Below are 17891 nucleotides of genomic sequence, written 5' to 3' on the forward strand. Positions count from 1 at the left end.
TGCTAAAAGGCTTTCAGGATTTAGTCTCCAAAGTCGTAGGTTCAGTTAACTGCACCACTATTAAGCCAGAGCTGAGCAGTGGCCCTGCATTTAAAAAAAAAATTTTCAGTATCCCTTACCCATGCTGCCCATGCTACCCCTGCCCCATACCCTCAACTTCTGACAGTAACAAAGATTTTTTTTTTAATATTTATTTTATTTATTTATTCCCTTTTGTTGCCCTTGTTGTTTTATTGTTGTAGTTATTATTGTTGTTGTCATTGTTAGATAGGACAGAGAGAAATGGAGAGAGGAGGGGAAGACAGAGAGGAGGAGAGAAAGATAGACACCTGCAGACCTGCTTCACCGCCTGTGAAGTGACTCCCCTGCAGATGGGGAGCCGGGGTTCGAACCGGGATCCTTATGCCGGTCCTTGTGCTTTGCGCCACCTGCGCTTAACCCGCTGCGCTACAGCCCGACTCCCAAGTAACAAAGATTTTATGGAACTGACTTGTCTGACATCTCCTTTTTTCTTTAGTCTGACCGCCGTTACCAGAGTCGACTGCAGGACCTGAAAGACCGGCTGGAGCAATCCGAGAGCACCAATCGAAGCATGCAGAACTACGTCCAGTTCCTCAAATCTTCTTACGCCAATGTGTTTGGGGATGGACCCTACACTAGCTATCTGACCAGCTCTCCTATTCGTTCCCGCTCTCCTCCAGCCTAAGGCCTGGAGCCCAGGAGGATATGGGGACTGAGGAGTTGCCAAGTTGTACCTGGAAAGCCTGCTGCTTTCCTCTCTCTTGCAATGATCAAGCATTTCAGAATTTGTCCTTAGCTGCTGGTTCTAGAAAAGTCCCTAAAGCAGCAGCAGATGAAGCAGGAACCACTTCATACTTTTTTCTGAGCTAGCTACCTGATGGAAATTTTTAATTCCTTCAACAGTCCCAAAGTGTATTCTTAGGGTGCCAGATTTTAAGTCACTGTGACTGTGCTGATTCCATTCTAGAGAGAATATTTGGGCTGTTACTTTTCTCTCCAGTGCCCTTACAAGCCATTTTTCCTAAGAGTTTCCCTCAGGATTCTATCTGTCCTAGCCAGCAGGAGTTATTGGTCAGAGGTCTTCACCACCTTCCTGTGCTAGGAGCATGTTCACTTGTGCTTTTCTTCACGGGCATGTTGTTTTCTGCAAACACTCTATCCCAAGCTCAGTGGGAACCCTTATGTCAAAGTTTCTTTGAGGCCCTTGTCGCTAAGCACTTCACGACAGACACGCAAGGAGCACTCATGAACTAATTGGCCATTGCATAATGTAACCCCCATCTCATTATTTGTCTTTGCCAGATTTGTATCTGTGGAAACCATTTATTCTTGAAATTTTTGTAGTGTTTTACAAAAAAATTTTATAATTGATATGTAAGCCTCCATTGAATGATTCCATTTACCTACCTTCATCCTTCTAAAAACAAAGTGAAATGGGGGCTGGGCGGTAGCACAGTGGGTTAAGCACACAAGGCAGAAAGCCCAAGGACCAACTGGAGTAATGATCCTGGTTTGAGCCCCCAGCTCCCCACCTGCAGGGGAGTCGCTTCACAAGCGGTGAAGCAGGTCTGAAGGTGTCTGTCTTATCTCTCCCCTCTGTCTTCCCTCCTCTCTTGATTCCTCTCTGTCCTATCCAACAACAACAACAGCAATGGCAACAAATAAAAATAACAAGGGCAACAAAATAGGCCCTCCAGGAGCAATGAATTTGTAGTGCAGGCATCAAGCCCCAGGAATAATCCTGGAGGCAAAAAAAAAAAAAAAAAGAAAGAAATACGGGAGTAAAACCAGTAAACATGTTTAAAGTACTTGGTGCATGGGACATTATAGATTTGTCATGTTGCCCAGGTCAGTTCTTTATCTTTTATGGACTTTCCCACTATAATCCCATGAGATGATTTGGAGGGAACATTTTGCAAGGCTTTGTTCAGTGTTTGAGGGCAGACTTCTTTAACTGTTAGGAGCAAGATGGAGTGTCTGTACATTGTTGTGTTTTGAATATTTATTTATGACCAAGAGGAGGAGAAAGAAAGAACTAGAACATCACTCTGTTACATGAGATGCCGGGGATCAAACTCACACCTTACATATGACAGTCCAGTGCTTTATCCACTGCACCACCTATCAGTACACTATTGTTTGGGGTTTTTTGTTTTGTTTTAAGTGTCAGTCAATTGGCTGTTTTTATTCTCTTACTTTCCTATATACAAAAGAAAAAGGCTAGGGAGATAGTATAGTGGTTATGCAAAAAGATTTTATGCCTGAGGCCCCATAGGTTCCAGGTTCAATATGCAGCACTACCATAAGCCAGAGCTAAGCAATGCATGATGAAGGAAAGAAGTAAAGAAAGAGAGAAAGGAGGGAAGGAAGGAAAAGAAAGACAGAGGGGCCAGATGATGCTTCACCTTATAGAGTGCACATTTTATGACGTGAGAGAAGACATTCAAGTCCCTGGTTCTCACCTGCTGGGGGAAGCCTGAATTGTGGAGCAGTTCTGCATGTGTCTCTCCTCTCTCCCTTACTCTCTCCCTCTCTCTTTCTCTCATACTTCATCATTAATCTAAAAAGAAAACGTTGGGGTAGGAGACCAGCCATGCCATACCCAATGGCCAGGTACTCCATCTTATTTCGCCACCTGAAGACTCCTTTCTTTTCCTCAAATTTTGGGGACATTTGTGGTTTCCAACTTTTAATCTTCTAAGGTCTTTGAAGATATACTATCAATTGCCACAGAACCAGCCTGCTTTATTAACATAAATAGACTTGAGCTTAAAATATATAGAAGAGGGGCTTGGGTGGAGGTAGATAGCATAATGGTTCTGCAAAGAAACTCTCATGCCTGAGGATCTGTCCCAAATTCAATCCCCCGCACCACCATAAGCCAGAGCTGAGCAGTGCTCTGGTGTTTCTCACTGTGTCTTTCTGTGCATCTCTCTCAAAAATTAAATAAAATACTAAAGAAAAAAAAAAGAGGGGCTCAGGCAATAGCGCAGCGAGTTAAAGTGCATGTGGAGTGAAACACAAGGACTGGTGTAAGGAGTCACTTCAGGGGAGTCACTTCACAGGCAGTGGAGTAGGTCTGCAGATGACTCTCTTCCCCCTCTGTCTTCCCCTTCTCTCTCAATTTCTCTCTGTCCTGTCCAACAATGACATCAATAACAACAATAAGAATTACAACAATAAAAAAAGGGCAACAAAAGTGGGGAAAATTTTTTTTAATTATATGTATATATAAAAGGGGAGCCAGTGGTAGCACACCGGTTAAAGCTCACATAATGTGAAGCACAAAGACGGAGCAAGGATCCTGGTTTGAGCCCCCAGCTCCCCACCTGCAGGGGGGTCACTTCATGAGCTGTGTAGCAGGTCTGCAGGTGTTTGTCTTTCTCCCCCCTTCTGTCTTTCCCTCCTCTCAGTTTCTCTCTGTCCTATCCAGCAACAACAACAACGAAAAAAAGATGTCTTCCAGGAGCAGTGGATTTGTGGTGCAGGCACCAAACCCCATCGGTAACCCTGAGGGGGGAGAAAAAGTATAAAAGATCTATGAAAGGACAGTTGGTACACAAACTGTGTATAGCTTTATAAACTTTATTTTGCCACTAGAATTATCACTGGGCCATGACTCCACGACTCCCTGTCGCCATTTTTTTTCTCCTTCCCTCTAGATAGAAAAAAAAAAAAAAAGCAGCACTCCACTGCTTGTGAAGCTTCCCCACCTGCATTCACTTTTATGTGGTGGCCCTGCACTTGAACCTGGGTCATCATAGTGATAGGTATGCTCCACATGCCAACACCACTGCCATTTATAACACTGGTGTGGGAAACATCTTCCTTCAAATCCATTACTGAAACTCCCAATAAGTCTCCTTTCTCTCATTCTCATTTTATTAACGGGGTAGAGAGAGAAATCAGAAAAGCACTCTAGTACACTTGGCATCAGGGATTAAACTAGAAACATTCAAGTCCAGTGCTCTACAGTTAAACTGTTTCCCCTGCTACTGTTTCCCTTTGTAGACTGTTTTACTCTGAAAAGTTACTAGAAATTTGTAAAAATGTTTAAAAACAAAAGTTAAATAATTATTATACTCAGACTTTCAGGCAGGAAAGTCTTTTTGTTGTTGTCTTTATTTGATAGGGCCAGAAATCGAGGGGAAGGGGGATATAGAGAGGGAGAAAGACACCTGCGACATTGCTTCATCACTCGAGAAGCTTTCTCCTGCAGGTGGGGACTGAGGGCTTGAACCTGGGTCCTTGCGCATTGTAACATGTGCACTCAACCAGGTGCACTACCACCAAGACCCCAGGAAAGTCTTTGCATAACTATTATAGTGCCACCTCCCACCCAAGTTAATTTTTTCTTACAATGAGAGAACCAGAGCATCATCCTGGCACGTGCGATACTGGGAATTGAACTTAGGGCTTCATGCTTAAGAGCCCAGTGCTTCATTCACTGAGTTATCTCCCAGGCCTTGGGATCTTCTTACCTTTTATTATTATTTAGATTTTTTTATTGGATAGAAACAAAAGAAATTGAGAGGGGAGGAGGAGGGAAAGAGACACGATAACCGCAGCCCTACTTCACCACTTGTGAAGTTTTTCCCTGCAGGTGGGGACCAGGGATTTGAACATGGGTTCTTTCGCACTGTAATGTATGCACATAACCAGGTGCACCACCACCACCCCCGGCCCAACTTTTATTATTGCTTTAAACTTCCATGAGAATCCTTCCCATCTCAACTGACGTCCTATGAGCTGGGATGAATACTGAAGGCTCCCAGTTAAAGCTGATGCAGGGTGGCCCAGGAGCTGGTGCACTGGATTAGGTGAGAATCCTATCACATATGCCAGAGTGATGTTCTAGTTCTCTTCCCCTCATTTAAAAAAAAAAAAATTTTCCTTTTGTTACCCTTGTATTATTGTAGTTATTATTGATGTTATTGTCGTTGTCGTTGTTGGATAGGACAGGGAGAAAATGGAGAGAGAGAGGAGGGGGAGAGAAAGATAGACACCTACAGCCCTGCTTCACCGCTTGTGAAGCGACTCCCCTGCAGGTGGGGAACCGGGGGCTCGAACCAGGATCCTTATGCTGGTTCTTGTGCTTTGCACCACCTGCGCTTAACCTGCTGCGCTACTGCCCGACTCCCGCCTTTCACTTTTTTAAAAGCTAGCTCTTAGTTTTACTGAAATGTAAATCACATACCATCAAACTCACCCTCTAACATAATTAGGTAGTTTTTAGTATATTCACAAGAGTGTGCAACCATCACCACTATCTAATAATTGAACAATTATCTCATCACTCTAAAATTAAACCCCTTCCTATTAGTAGCCATACCTTACTCTCCTCCTTCCAGCCTCTGGAAACCACTAATAAAATATGTCATTCTGGACATTTCACATAAATGAAATCATACACTATGTAATTTTTTGTGAATGTCTTTTTTTAAAAAAATTTTATTACCTTTATTTATTGGATAGAGACAGCCAGAAAATGAGGGAAGCAGGGGATAGAGCGGAAGAGAAACAGAGACACCTGCAACACTGCTTCACCACCTGCAAAGCTTTCCCCCTGCAGGTGGGGACTAGAGACTCTGGAGAACCTGGGTCCTTGTGCATTTTAACATGTGTGTTCAACCAGGTGCGCCACCACCGGCCCCTAAATGACTTTTTAAACACATATTCAGGGTTCATTAATGTTGATATGTATTAGTACTTTCGTTGCTGCTGTTACCCAAGCACCTCATGTCCACCAGTCCAAAACTATTCATTGTACCACCCCGTGACTGAACAAATGATAATTACTATTAAAAACTTACTGAGCTGGCTCAATAGCTCACTCGGATATTGTGCTGCTTTGCCATATTGCCATATGCTCAGCTAAAGTTTAGCCTGGCGCACACCACACTGATGGAAACTTCCCCTCTGTGGTCTGTTCATTCACTCACTGCCTGTAACGTATGTGTGTGTAATATATACCCTAGAGCATCACTTTGGCATATGTGATGCTGTGGTTTGAACACGGAACCTCGTGTTTCCAAATCTGGTGCTCTAGCTATTGTACCACTCCCAGACTGCAAAATGCTAATTTCAAATACCTATTTTATAAGCGAAAAGAAAGCACTACTCAGCTTTCTTATAGTGGCTCCCAGTATTAAACCTGGGACCCCAGGCATGCACATCCATCCTGTGCTGTAAAGTTATTAAGCTATTTTCTCACCCTCTACGCGTTTTGTGGTATACTTGTTTCTCTTGGATGCCGGGTCAATGGCAGATCTATTACAGGCTGCGCTGATTTAGATTTTCACCAGTCATAAGGGTTGCAATTACTCCACATCCTCATCAATATGTGTACTGTTATCTGCAGCCTGTAGGCTTCTGCTTTCAGTAACCCCAGCACTGTTACTAGCAGCAGGTGAGAGAAGATCCCTGGAAAAGCAGGGAACTGCAGGCGCACTGGCACTGGCATAGCGCCGGGGGCGGAGCCACGCAGCCGTCGGGGGCGGGGCTGCGTCGTACAGCTCCCTGTTCGCCCCGGAAGCGGAAGTAAGTGCTCGTTTCCCCGCGGCTGATTCGAGTACTTGTTTGGTCACAAGAGGCCTCTCTGGGTAGTTACAACCTAGCTACAGCTGGGCAGGCAATGCCATCCGAGGGTCGTTGCTGGGACACTTTGGAGGCGCTGCGCAGCTCTGAAAAAGGTCGTCTGTGTTACCACCGCGACTGGTTGCTGGGTGGCGAGGTGAGTAGTGTTTCGGAGAGGGCGTAGGACCGGACTTGTTGTTCCCTAAACCCCGGGCACATCCTGCTCCGGGAATTACCCCCTTCCCGCATTCCTGTGTGGGTACCATCTGGTCTAGGGCTTTTCTCTCCGGTCTATTTAGGTGTCGCATGCCCTCTCCTTACTTCGCAAGTGCTCTGAAGGCTTCCCTGCTGCCCCCAGCTGGAGTTAGGCGCCTCCGCCTGTGCTGTCAAAACGATCCTGGCCTCTCAGGATCACTTGCTCTTCTGCGCTTCTCATGTTTTGTGCTAGAAGATCCAGATTTAGCTGAACAGTTAACAAAACCAAAACTAGTGCGGCACCGAGAAGACCACATTTTTAGATAACAATAAGCAGACCTGGGATGTCTACTGGGTGCTGGCAAAAGTACCTAGTATTTGTAAAAACCCTTTTGCGGGGAGCAGGGCGGGAGGGGGGGGGCGGGCATGGAGCGTTAAGGTTGCAGGTAACCTAGCAACAGACAGGATATCCTTTCACTTAAGACTTCTGTATGAAAGAGTTCTAAAATATTTTGATTTGATTTTGTTTTAATGAGAAAGACATAAAAAGTCAGCACTGCTCAGCTCTGGTTTATGGTTGTAATACTGGGGGTTGAACCTGAGACTCCACAGCATCAAGCATGAAAGTTTTTTCTAACTATTGTGCTATCTTCCCAGCCTCTTTTATGTATTTGGAAGTTTTAAAGACTATATAGCTTATATTCAGTTAGTGAATCCCAGTATGGGTCTGTCTGGGCTATACTCAGGTTATGTATTCTTGGAGGAATATCCAAAATAATGCAGTGCTCTCAGTAAGTCACATCAAGAAGCACAGAGTTGTTGTCTGTCAGCACACTGTGATGCTGATCTTGGTTGCTTCGTTGCAACACAGTGGTGGTGATTACACCAATCTTTTTTTACTAATATTTATTTATTTTCCCTTTTGTTGCCCTTGATTTTTATTGTTGTTGTAGTCATTGTTGTTGTTATTGATGTCATCGTTGTTGGATAGGACAGAGAGAAATGGAGAGGAGAGAAAGATAGGCACCTGCAGACCTGCTTCACTGCCCATGCAAGGGAAATGACTCATGAACAGAGCTAGTGGCGGTGAGGTAATTCATTTCTTTATTGATCAGGGAGCCCAGGCTTTTAAAGATTGGACTGGAAGTGGCAAGTTGGAAAGGGAAATGGCTTGACATGGTTTGGAAAGGGGCGGAGAAAGGCAAAAGGGGGCTGGGAAAGGTAACTTTCTTAGCAACTGTTTTGAGGGTTTTGACTGGTAGGATAAATAATAATATCCTGCAGGCAGGGAGGGTCTTGAGGGTAGAAAGAAGATAGATCAAAGAAATGGAATGGGTGGGTGTCTTTCAGGCAAAACAATGATTATGTAGCTAATAAGGGAGCAGGCCATAGTATCAGGAATGCAGGGTGCTTTGTGAGGCAGGGAGTCTGATAAGGGGCAAACCTTTGGAGTTAACTCCTGTCCGTCTTGGCTCAACCTCTTGGTAGAGAGAGAGACTGACAAGATAGACGCACTCCGCAGGTGAAGCCCTGCCAGGCACTACCACATCCTCAAAATTTCCCGACATTTCACTGCCTATGAAGCGATTCCCCTGCAGGCTCGAACTGGGATCCTTAACGCTGATCCTTGCACTTAACCTGCTGCGTCACTGCCAGACTCTCTCTCTTTTTTGTTCTTTTTTCTTTTTTTCCAGGGTTATCACTGGGGCTTGGTGCCTGCGCTATGAATCCACCGCTCCTGGAGGCTATTTTTCCCTTTTTTGTTGCCGTTATTGCTGTTGGAGAGGACGGAGAGAAGTCGAGAGAGGAAAGACAGGAGGAGAGAAAGCCATGTGCACTTAACTCCTGCGCTGCCACCAGGCCCCCACATCAGTCTTTATTTTTTCCCCACCTTATCTACACCCATATCATTCGGCAGTGAATGACTCCTGTCCGAATCAGTTCCCTCTGAGATGTTGCCTTTTTTTTCCACCCCTTTTGTTTTTTAAATTTTCTTTAATGATTTGATAAAGTTTAACAAAAATTTAAGATTATGGGGGCATAGTTTCACAGGTATATATGGTGTGTACAATCCTTCCACCGAAGTCTTGGGTGGAAGCATAACTGTTGTAGTTCACAGAGTTCTAGAGATAGTTTGGGTACCACTTCCTTTACTAATTCATTGGTTTAGTCATTTATATTATACATAGGAGCAAAACCATTTGGTAGTTGTACATCACCTCTTATTTCACTTTGCATAATCACCTCCACTTCCACTAAGTGTTGTTTCTTTATATCTACCTCAAAATCACTTTATGTTTTTTTCTGATCCGTGTTTTAGACTGCTTTCAATTTAGTTTAATTTTTTTAAATATTTTATTTATTTATGAGAAAGATAGGAGGAGAGAGAGAACCAGACATCACTCTGGCACATGTGCTGCCAGGGATCGAACTCGGGACCTCATGCTTGAGAGTCCAAAGCTTTACCGTTGCGCCACCTCCCAGACCACTTTTTAAAAAAAATTTTTAATATTTATTTATTTTCCCTTTTGTTGCCCTTGTTGTTTAACATTGCTGTGATTATTGATGTTGTTATTGTTGGATAGGACAGAGAAAAGTGGAGAGAGGAGGGGAAGACAGAGAGGGGGAGAGCAAGAAAGACGCAGACCTGCTTCACCGCTTGTGAAGCTGACTCCCCTGCAGGTAGGGAGCTGTGGGTTTGAACCGGGATCCTTATGTCAGTCCTTGTGCTTTGAGCAACATGACCTCATACTTGAGAGGTCAACACTTTCTTCACTATACCACCTCTCAAGCCACTTGGTGACTTTTTTTGTGCATTATTATTATTATTATTATTTTAAATTTCTTTATTGGAGAATTAATGTTTTACATTCAACAGTAAATACAATAGTTCGTACATGCATAACTTTCCCCAGTTTCCCATATAACAGTACAACCCCCACTAGGTCCTCTGTCATCCTTCTTGGACCTGTATTCTCTCCACCCACTCACCCCAGAGTCTTTTACTTTGGTGCAATACACCAATTCCAGTTCAGGTTCTACTTGTGTTTTCAATCTTGTTTTTCAACTTTTGCCTGAGAGTGAGATCATCCCATATTCATCCTTCTGTTTCTAACTTATTTCATTTAACATGAATTTTTCAAGGTCCATCCAAGATCGGCTGAAAACAGTGAAGTCACCATTTTTTATAGCTGAGTAGTATTCCATTGTGTATATATATATACCACAACTTTCTCAGCCACTCATCTGTTGTTGGACACCTGGGTTGCTTCCAGGTTTTGGCTATTATAAATTGTGCTGCCAAGAACATATGTGTACACAGATCTTTTTGGATGGGTATGTTGGGTTCCTTAGGATATATCCCCAGGAGAGGAATTGCAGGATCATAGGGTAGGTCTATTTCTAGCCTTCCGAGAGTTCTCCAGACTGTTCTCCACAGAGGTTGGGCCAATTGACATTCCCACCAGCAGTGCAGGAGGGTTCCTTTGACCCCACACCCTCTCCAGCATTTGCTGCTGTTACCTTTTCTGATGTATGATATTCTCACAGGAGTGAAGTGGTATCTTACTGTTGTCTTTATTTGCATTTCTCTGACAATCAGAGACTTGGAGCATTTTTTCATGTGTTTCTCGGAATTATTTTTTTATGGTTAAGGTTAAGTGTGATACTCTAAAAGGTTAATAGTCAGGACCATTATCAGGAAACTACTTTCTTTTTTTTTTAATTTTATTTATTTTCCCTTTTGTTGCCCTTGTTGTTTTTATTGTTGTCGTCGTCGTTGTTCAGATAGGACAGAGAGAAATGGAGAGAGGAGGGGAAGACAGAGAGGAGGAGAGAAAGATAGACATCTACAGACTTGCTTCACCACTTGTGAAGCGACTCCCCTGTAGGTGGGGAGCCAGGGGTTCAAACTGGGATCCTTACCGGTCCTAGCACTTTGTGTCACGTGCGCTTAACCCGCTGCACTACCGCCCAACTCCCCTGTACTTTCTTTTTTTAAAAAAATTATTAATGAGATTGAGAGAAAACCAGAGCATCACTCTGTTACATGTGATACTAGAGATTAGGGATCATGGGGCCGGGAGGTAGCACACCTAGTTGAACTCACATGTTACAGCACATAAGGACCAGGTTCAAATCCTGAGTCCCCACCTGTAGGGGGAGAGCTTTGCAAGTAGTGAAGCTGGTCTCTCTCTCTCTCCCTATCACCCCCTTCCCTCTATATTTTTGTCTGTCTCTACCCAGCAGATAAAGATAATAGAAAAAAAATTTTTAAAAAAGAGAGAGAGAGAGATTAGGGATTGTTGTTGAGCCAGATGTTGTTGTGCGTGGGCCGCGGAAAGAGAGAGAGGAGGGTTCCGGAGCGAAGAGGAAACACAAATCTTTATTTGCGCTGGCACCTCAGAGTTGGGTGCTAGAGAAGCAAGTTGAGCCATGTGGAGGTAGCGAAAATGGCCGCCTCACGCAGTAGCCTTTCCTGCGTCTGAACACCAGAGTGAAGCACTGGCAAGAGAGCGAGGTGCAGAAAACAAAGGGTTTTTATAGGAGTAGCTTTCACGAGAATGGGAAGGGGGAGGAGTAACCATAGATAGGATAACTCTCATGAGAATGGGAGGGGGGAGGAGTAACCAAAGCACTCCAGATATCCTGGGGATATAGACAATGCCCTGAGGGCACAACATGGCTGAACAGGCGCTCCTAGAATGTCCCAACTCTCGCGGGAACTAGCAGTAGCCTGAGGGGACAGCATGGCAGATGTGACTGCATCGGCACAATTTCCCAGCATTTCTCCCTTTCCTTTTATCTAATGCCCAGGGCAACAGTGTGTAAAGTCTGTGAACTACTCAGGGTCAGTCTATGAAAAACCAGCAACATGAAGGGAATAAAGCTGCTGAAAAATTGTCTAAAGTGTCCAAAGGGTATACCAGCAAGTCCAATAAAAGTCTCAGTAGGCGACTAGGGGGAGAAATGGCAGGGGATGAAATGCTGCATGAGGAAGGTCAGCCTCTGGAATTTTGCTTTTCTGTAGAAAGTGAGCTGGAACTGCCAAAACGTGACAGGTCAAAGCAAAAGCAGGAAAGGCAGACAGGCAGTAAAAAAGTTCTGTCCTTGGAGTCTGTGAATCAGGTTCTTCAGATCGCGTCAGGTGACATCTAGGGTTTGGGGGTGGGGGTGCCACTGTAGTCGTGCCATCTAGTGGGTGATGTCAGGGTGTGCAGGGGTCCAGATGGTTTTTTCTGGGATTCCTGTGGAAGAAACACAAACAATCTGCTTCTTATGGTTAGCAGGGCATCTGATTTGAATGCTTTATAGAAAAAGAGGTTTGGTGCCTTGACCAACTGAGTATTATATTTTATATTATTTGTCATGGTAGTCAGCCGTTATCTGGAAGGTCCTGGGTGATTCATGGGGAAAAAGAACTTATCTTTTAACAAAGACTAAAGGTGTAGGGAAGCGGGAACTATCTTATCCCCTTTTTTTTTTTTGTATCTTACCTTTTGTTGCCCTAGTTGTTTTATTGTTGTAATTATATTGTTGTTACTACTGATATTGTGGTCGTTGGATAGAACAGAGAGAAATGGAGAGAGGAGGGGAAGACAGGGGGAGAGAAAGATACCTGTAGACCTGCTTCACCACCCATGAAGTGATTCCCATGCAGGTGAGGAGCTGGGGGCTCAAACTGGTATCCTCAAGCCAGTTCTTGCACTTAGCGCCACCTGTGCTAAACCTGCTGCGTCACCGCCCGATTCCCAGGAACTATCTTTTAACATAAACTCTATGGCCATGCCAATAGCAACCTTGAGGGCACATGTGGCTCCCCACATGTCCCCCTGTCTTATGTTTTGATGTTTGGCGGACTTTGTTTTGTGGCAGGGTGGACTGTGCCTGTCTTAGGTTGGGGATCAGCCTTCCGTCTTACCCGTCATTGGAACACCTGGTCATTTTTGCCCAGTAGTACCAGATGCCCTGTCTTAGGTTGACTGGATAGCGCTAGTTTCCTCTTACCCATCATTGGCTAGCCAGCCCTCTACATGATGGACGTTCTGATGGAGGGGGGCAAATCCTCCACAGCAACTCAATATTCTGCCATGTCCAGCCTATGATAGTGAGTTTTTATAGGTTGCATCTTTATGGCATCAATCTGTTGCCACAAAAGGCCATGAGCTTGTTAAGAATTATAGGACCATGGTCTGGGAGGTGTTGCAGTGGATAAGGCGTTAGACTCTCAAGCGTGAGGTCCCAAGTTCAATTCCTGGCAGCACATGTACCAGAAAGATATCTGGTTCTTTCTCTTTCTCCTCCTATCTTTCTCATTAATGAACAAATTAAAATGTTGAAAAAAAGAATTATAGGACCTATTGTGAGCAGAAGAAGTAAAACGAACTAGAGTCCCACAACTAAGGGTAGACAGGTAAGGAAGGGGGAATGTATCTATTGTATGAAGAGGTGGGATCATATCTCAAGTCTAAGGGAAGCAGTCAGTGGATGTGATGTCTAGGGGAACAGCCATTTGTCTTTGGGGGTAGTAAAGGATGTCCGTGGCATGGGTGATGTTATAAAGGGAAACATCTTTAAATTGTTGGCTGATAAAGGCAGGCCTATGGTGGCAAGACAAGATACACCAGTTAAGTGTACAAGAATATGTGAATGTGGGGGTCGGGCGGTGGCGCAGTGGGTTAAGCGCATGTGGTGCAAAGCGCAGGGACCGGCGTAAGGATCCCGGTTCGAGCCCCCGGCTCCCCACCTGCAGGGAAGTCGCTTCACAGGTGGTGAAGCAGGTCTGCAGGTGTCTATCTTTCTCTCCCCTTCTCTGTCTTCCCCTCCTCTCTCCATTTCTCTCTGTCCTATCCAACAACGAATTGCGTCAACAAGGGCAATAATAATAACCACAACGAAGCTACAACAAGGGCAACAAAAGGGGGGGGGTAAAGGCCTCCAGGAGCGGTGGATTCATGGTGCAGGCACCGAGCCCAGCAATAACCCTGGAGGAGGAAAAAGAAAAAAAAAAAAAAGAATATGTGAATGTTGTTAATTCACATAAGTTGGATATGGAGGAACTTCTTACAGTTTACTACCTTACCATATGAACATCTAGATGATTCTTCATATGAAGGCTTGACAGCTGTACTCACTTGTGAAAAAAAATAATAATAAAACTTGTAACAAGTTAGAGGTTTACTATAATTGACTTTGGACTATAAACAGACTCAGGTTACTTAGAGAGTTACCGCATGTTAGTGACAATGGTTTTAACATTTAGAGTACTCTGAGCAGATGGGTCATACAAAAATTTTTGGTCATTCAACACACTCACTCACAAAACACAACTGGCCATTCATAACATAAGACATTCAGAGAAGGTGTAGGAGAGAGGGCTCTGTGAGCCAACTTTTGTAGGTTCTGCCATGTCATATTACGGATCCTGGGATGTATCCTGCATCTAGTCCTCTTGTATTTCTTGTTCAGGGATAACAGTGCCATCATGAGGGTATTGTCGGACATGGTGGGCAGGAACCCAGACAGGTTTAGAGTAATTTTGAGGGAAAATGCATGCAAAACCTCTTCCCATGGTCAATAGAGGGTCAGGCCCTTTCCAAATTTTATCAAGTGGGTCTTTCCATTTGACCTTAATAGATGGGAGAGTAGATGGTGTTTGCCAGGGCATTGGTGGTTTACTGATAGAATTCTCGCCTGCTCCGCCCCCTCTCCTTGTCATACCCTAATTTTCACCAGTCACTTTTTCTCTCCACCCTCTCTGTGTCGCATCCTGTTCCCACCCTACTGGGCTAGTATATTTATAAGGACAAGATTGTTTGTAATTAGTAGTTTAGCTTAGCTTGGTATAGATTGCGCTGCGTCCTGCATGAATAAAGAGATACTGCGTACAACCCAGCCATGAGTCCCGGGTCGTCTGTTACCCATCTGTGAAGCCAGCCCGGCAAAAACAACAAGGGATCAAACCCAAGACCATACTTGCACATCATATGCTGTCCTAATACACCACCTCACAGGCTGCTATATTTTATCTTTATCTTCTGTTGTTAATACAATTAGAATGTGTTTTGTCTATTTGGCTTTTATTCAATTTTCAGTAAAGCAGGTAAGGACAAAATAATTTCTGATTGTTTAAATCAGTTGACTTACAAGTTGGACTTAGTCTTTTTCTTTCCTCTAGGATGTCTTACAAGAATGTATGTCTATTCCGAAGCTGTCTTCGTACTCTGGATGGGTGGTAGATCATGTGTTACCCCACAAACAGGAGAACTCACCTCCCTCTGAGAATGCAACATCTTCAAGATCTACTTCAGACCTGGTTCATCCTTCCCTTGTTTCCAGATCTCTCGTCAAAAATTCTGCCTTTTCACCAGTCTCTCCAGCAACATCAGATAGAATCCAGGTAAGGTTTTTAATCAAGTTAATATGAAAGACAATGGTGACCGCCTAGGTAAAATGTTGAACATTGTCAAGTGACAATGACCTTATGCTAAAGAAAATAAGGATTGTTTCTTAGCTATTTGTACAGAAAATGTTTACCCCCTCAGTAGATTTTTTATGAAGACCTACAGATAAATTGACCAATACTTTACATGCCAACTATAGTAGTTTAATAAGTCACTGAGTTGTTTTCTCATAAGCACTGATCACACATATATGACTCCAAAGATCTCCTCTTTTATGTTGATGACTACAAAGTTTAGAGTAAAAGTTGTGTCAGTGTTTAAAATTTATAATTGGTTCTGTGTGAGGTGTTTTTTTGTTTTTTGGGTTTTTTTTTTTTTTTGCCTCCAGGGTTATTGCTGCAGTTAGATGCCTGCACCATGAATAATGTACTGCTCCCGGAGGCTATTTTTTTCCTTTTTTTTTGCCCTTGTTGTTATTATTGTTGTTGTTGTCATTGCTTTTGTTGTTGTATAGGACAGAGAGAAATCGAGAGAGGAAGGGAAGATGGGGGAGAGAAAGATAGACACCTGCAGACCTGCTTCACCACTTGCAAAGTGACCCCCCTGCAGGTAGGGAGCGGGGGACTCAAACTGAGATCCTTGAGCCAGTCTTTGTGCTTCAGCCATGTGTGCTTAGCCTGCTGTGCTACCACCCAGTCCCCCCAGGGTTATCTTTTTGTGTCTGCTTTTAAAATTTATAATTGGTTCTGTGTGAGGCTTTTTGTTTTCTTCCTCCAGGGTTATTTCTGGGGCTTGGTGCCTGCACTACAAATCTATTGCTCCTGGAGGCCATTTTTCCCATTTTGTTGCCCTTATTGTTATTTTTATAGTTGCCATTGCTGCTGTTATTGTTGGATAGGACAGAGAAAAATCAAGAGAGGAGGGGGAAACGGGGACAGAAAGATAGACACCTGCAGACCTGTTTCACCGCTTGTGAAGCGACTCCTCTGCAGGTGGGGAGCTGGGGGCTTGAACCAAGGTTATTAATGCTGGTCTTTGCGCTTTCCGCCACTTGCACTTAACCTGTTGTGCTACCATCTGGCCCCTATGACTTTGTTTTTTAATGTTTTACTTATTTAATGAGAGAGAGAAAGGTACAAAGAGAGACACCAGAGCACAGCTCAGCTCTGGTTTATGATGATGCTGGGGATTGAACCTGGGACCTCAAAGCATCAAACTCTCCCTCCACTTTTTTTTTTTTTTTTTGACATGTAGACTCTAGTTTGTACCTGCCTTTATTTATTTCTTCTACTTAAACACAGATTGTTACTGGTGATGTTTTTTTCTTTTTTTATTTATTCCATTTTGTTGCCCTTGTTTTATTGTTGTAGTTATTATTGTTGTTGTTACTGATATTGTTGTTGTTGGGTAGCACAAAGAGGAATGGAGAGAGGGGGAGAGAAAGATAGACACTTGCAGACCTGCTTCACTGCTTGTGAAGCGACTCCCCTGCAGGTGGGGAGCCAGGGGCTCGAACCGGGATCCTTAAGCCAGTCCTTGCATTTTGTGCCACCTGCACTTAACCTGCTGCTTTACTGCCAGACACCCACTGATGATGTTTCTATCTTTTAATTCTAATTTTTTAATTTTCTGTCTATGCAAATGTATAGAAACATGTTCTTTCTCTTTTTTGCAATGTTTTATTCTCTATGTATAGACACAGAAAGAAGCTGAGGACCAGGCGGTGGTGCACCTGATTAACTGCACACAGTACAGTGCAGAAGAACCCAGGTTCAAGGCCCCGGTCCCCACCTGCAGGGGGAAAGCTTCACAAGTGGTGAAGCAGGGCTGCGGGTGTCTCTCTGTCTCTCTCTCTTTCTACCTCCCCTCCCCTTCTTAGTTTTTCTCTGTCTCTATCCAATAAAGAAAGAAAAATATTTTTTAAAAATGAGAGAAAAGGGGAGTCGGGCTGTAGCACAGCGGGTTAAGCGCAGGTGGCGCTAAGCTCAAGGACCGGCATCAGGATCCCGGTTCGAGCCCCCGGCTCCCCACCTGCAGGCAGGTTCCTTCACAGGCGGTGAAGCAGGTCTGCAGGTGTCTGTCTTTCTCTCCCCCTCTCTGTCTTCCCCTCCTCTCTCCATTTCTCTCTGTCCTATCCAACAACAACGACATCAATAATAACTACAACAATAAAACAACAAGGGCAACAAAAGGGAATAAATAAATAAAATTAAATTAAAAAAAAATTTTTTTTTTAAAAATATATATTTCATTTATTAAAAAAAAAAAATGAGAGAAAAAAGGGAGATAGAAAAGGAGAGAGAAGGGTTGGGGTAGGTAGCATAATGGTTAAGCAAAGAGACTCTCATGCCTGAGGCTCCAAAGTCCCAGGTTCGTTTCCCCACACCACCATAAGCCACAGCTGATCAGTGCTCTGGTTAAAAAGGAAGAAAATGAAAGAGAAAGAGAAACACCTTCAGCATTACCGAACAACTCATGAAGATTTTCTTCTGCAGGTGGGGACCAGGACTTTAAATCTGGGTCCTTGCACATGGTGAAGTGTGCCCTCAACCATGTGTGCCACCACTTGGGCCCTGTATGTTCTTTTTTCAAAAAAATATGTTAGACTGTACTACTCAGTTCTGTTTTGTTTTGTTATCATGGGGGCCTCCATGACTCTGAACCATTTTTTTCTTTCTGCAAATTGAGGGGGAAGGA

At 43.8% G+C, this 17891-nt stretch overlaps 2 protein-coding genes across 15 annotated transcripts in view; both read left to right on the top strand.

Moving 5' to 3' along the window:
• Nucleotides 1-1392, top strand: part of ODF2 (outer dense fiber of sperm tails 2) — a 67992-nt gene extending 66600 nt beyond the window's left edge. For all 13 annotated transcript variants that reach the window (XM_060200271.1, XM_060200276.1, XM_060200278.1 and 10 more), the window contains one exon: nucleotides 518-1392. In XM_060200271.1, the coding sequence (XP_060056254.1) occupies nucleotides 518-706 (189 nt within the window). In that variant the 3' untranslated portion in view covers nucleotides 707-1392. The remainder of the gene's footprint in view (nucleotides 1-517) is intronic.
• Nucleotides 1393-6555: 5163 nt separating this feature from the next.
• Nucleotides 6556-17891, top strand: part of GLE1 (GLE1 RNA export mediator) — a 57521-nt gene continuing 46185 nt past the window's right edge. For both annotated transcript variants that reach the window (XM_007527061.3, XM_060200281.1), the window contains exons 1-2: nucleotides 6556-6754; nucleotides 14969-15190. In XM_007527061.3, the coding sequence (XP_007527123.1) occupies nucleotides 6656-6754; nucleotides 14969-15190 (321 nt within the window). In that variant the 5' untranslated portion in view covers nucleotides 6556-6655. The remainder of the gene's footprint in view (nucleotides 6755-14968; nucleotides 15191-17891) is intronic.

The sequence above is a fragment of the Erinaceus europaeus genome, chromosome 10, assembly GCF_950295315.1.
Source record: "Erinaceus europaeus chromosome 10, mEriEur2.1, whole genome shotgun sequence".
NCBI classification, from domain to species: Eukaryota; Metazoa; Chordata; class Mammalia; order Eulipotyphla; family Erinaceidae; genus Erinaceus; species Erinaceus europaeus.